The 1369-nt window shown below is 53.5% G+C and overlaps 1 protein-coding gene across 1 annotated transcript in view; it reads right to left on the bottom strand.

Moving 5' to 3' along the window:
- Positions 1 to 1293, bottom strand: part of MLXIPL (MLX interacting protein like) — a gene marked incomplete at its 5' end in the record, with an annotated part of 14789 nt that extends 13496 nt beyond the window's left edge. Inside the window, one exon of the mRNA XM_028498042.2 lies at positions 1120 to 1293. Within this exon, the coding sequence (XP_028353843.2) occupies positions 1120 to 1293 (174 nt within the window). The remainder of the gene's footprint in view (positions 1 to 1119) is intronic.
- Positions 1294 to 1369: the final 76 nt, after the last annotated feature.

Here is a 1369-nt window from a genome sequence, read left to right on the forward strand (position 1 = left end):
CCATCCACCCATCCATCCATCCATCCATCCATCCATCCATATCCATCCATCCATATCCATCCATCCATCCATCCATATCCATCCATCCATCCATCCATCCATCCATCCATCCTCCATCCATTCACCTACCTATCTATTCTCATCTATGAGCTAGCTCATCTACCTGTATTTCTACCAGCCTACCAGGTATTAACCCATTCATCAATCCATCCAACCACCTATACTTCCTTCACTCACCCACCAACCCATCCATAGTCCGTCCACTTATCCACCATCTGTATATTCACCAGCCGCACAACCATCCACCAGCCCATTTATTGATCCACAAAACTACTTACTCATTTACAAATTCATCCACCAGCCCATCCATCCAACCAACCACTCACCTACCTATATATATACCAACCATGTAAGCATCTACCCCCATCTACAACCCAGCGATCTGTTCTCCCCCACACCCATCCATCCACACACTCAGCCGTTCACTCACTTGCTCACTCATTGGGCAACCATTTACCCAGTGCCGTGAATGTGCTTGAACTGTGCTAAGTATGAGAAGATGCAGTGGTGAGTAAAGCATAGCCCTTCCAGCAAGGAGCTCACAGTCTAGTCAAGGAGAGAGACCTCTCAAACAATGAACTATGCTAGTGCCTGAGAAGTCTGATACGGAGGGAAAAGGCAACTATCCTAGCATCATGGGGGCAATATCTGAAGTGGGCCTGGGCGTTCCTGAACCAAAATGATGGAGTCACTGCTTCCTAAATGCACACGCTCAGCTTCGGCCTCCATGCTTCCGTTCCTGCTTCTCCTCCCCTCTACTGGTCTCTTCTTCTGCCCAAACCCAAGTCATTCACTAAGGCCCAGAACTCCCCCCTCTTCCAGGAAGTCTTCCTGGAAGCAGCCCAGCTCCACGCTCCTCTGTCCTCAGGCTTCCCCCGCAACCATCTTGTCAGTTCTGCTTCATGAGGGTCTTTCCTCCCCAGCTGAACGGTGCCCTCCTGGAGGGCAGAGATGGGGTCTTTCTCCCCCTCCAGTCTCTCTCGATGGACTGAGCATACTCAGGAAGTACCCTGAAAACCTCCGGGGTGTGGGCAGGTGAGCTGGGCAGGGTGAGCTCACCTGCAGGCGGTTATGTCCTGAGAGGTGGGTCATGCCCGAGCAGGCAGAGGGCACCTCCGAGGCCAGGATCCCACTGCTGAGGACCGGGTCAGCCATGGGGCCGAAGCTGGGGGGCTCCAGGAAGCTTGAAGGTGTAGGCGTCTGTGGGGGGCGGTAGTTGGTGAAGAAATCTGTAATGCAGACACACAGGGTGGCAGCTGTCAGGGCTAAGGCCGCGGCTGGAAGCAGCGGGCTGGCCCTGTCCCCAAGC

The sequence above is a fragment of the Physeter macrocephalus genome, chromosome 14, assembly GCF_002837175.3.
Source record: "Physeter macrocephalus isolate SW-GA chromosome 14, ASM283717v5, whole genome shotgun sequence".
NCBI lineage: Eukaryota > Metazoa > Chordata > Mammalia > Artiodactyla > Physeteridae > Physeter > Physeter macrocephalus.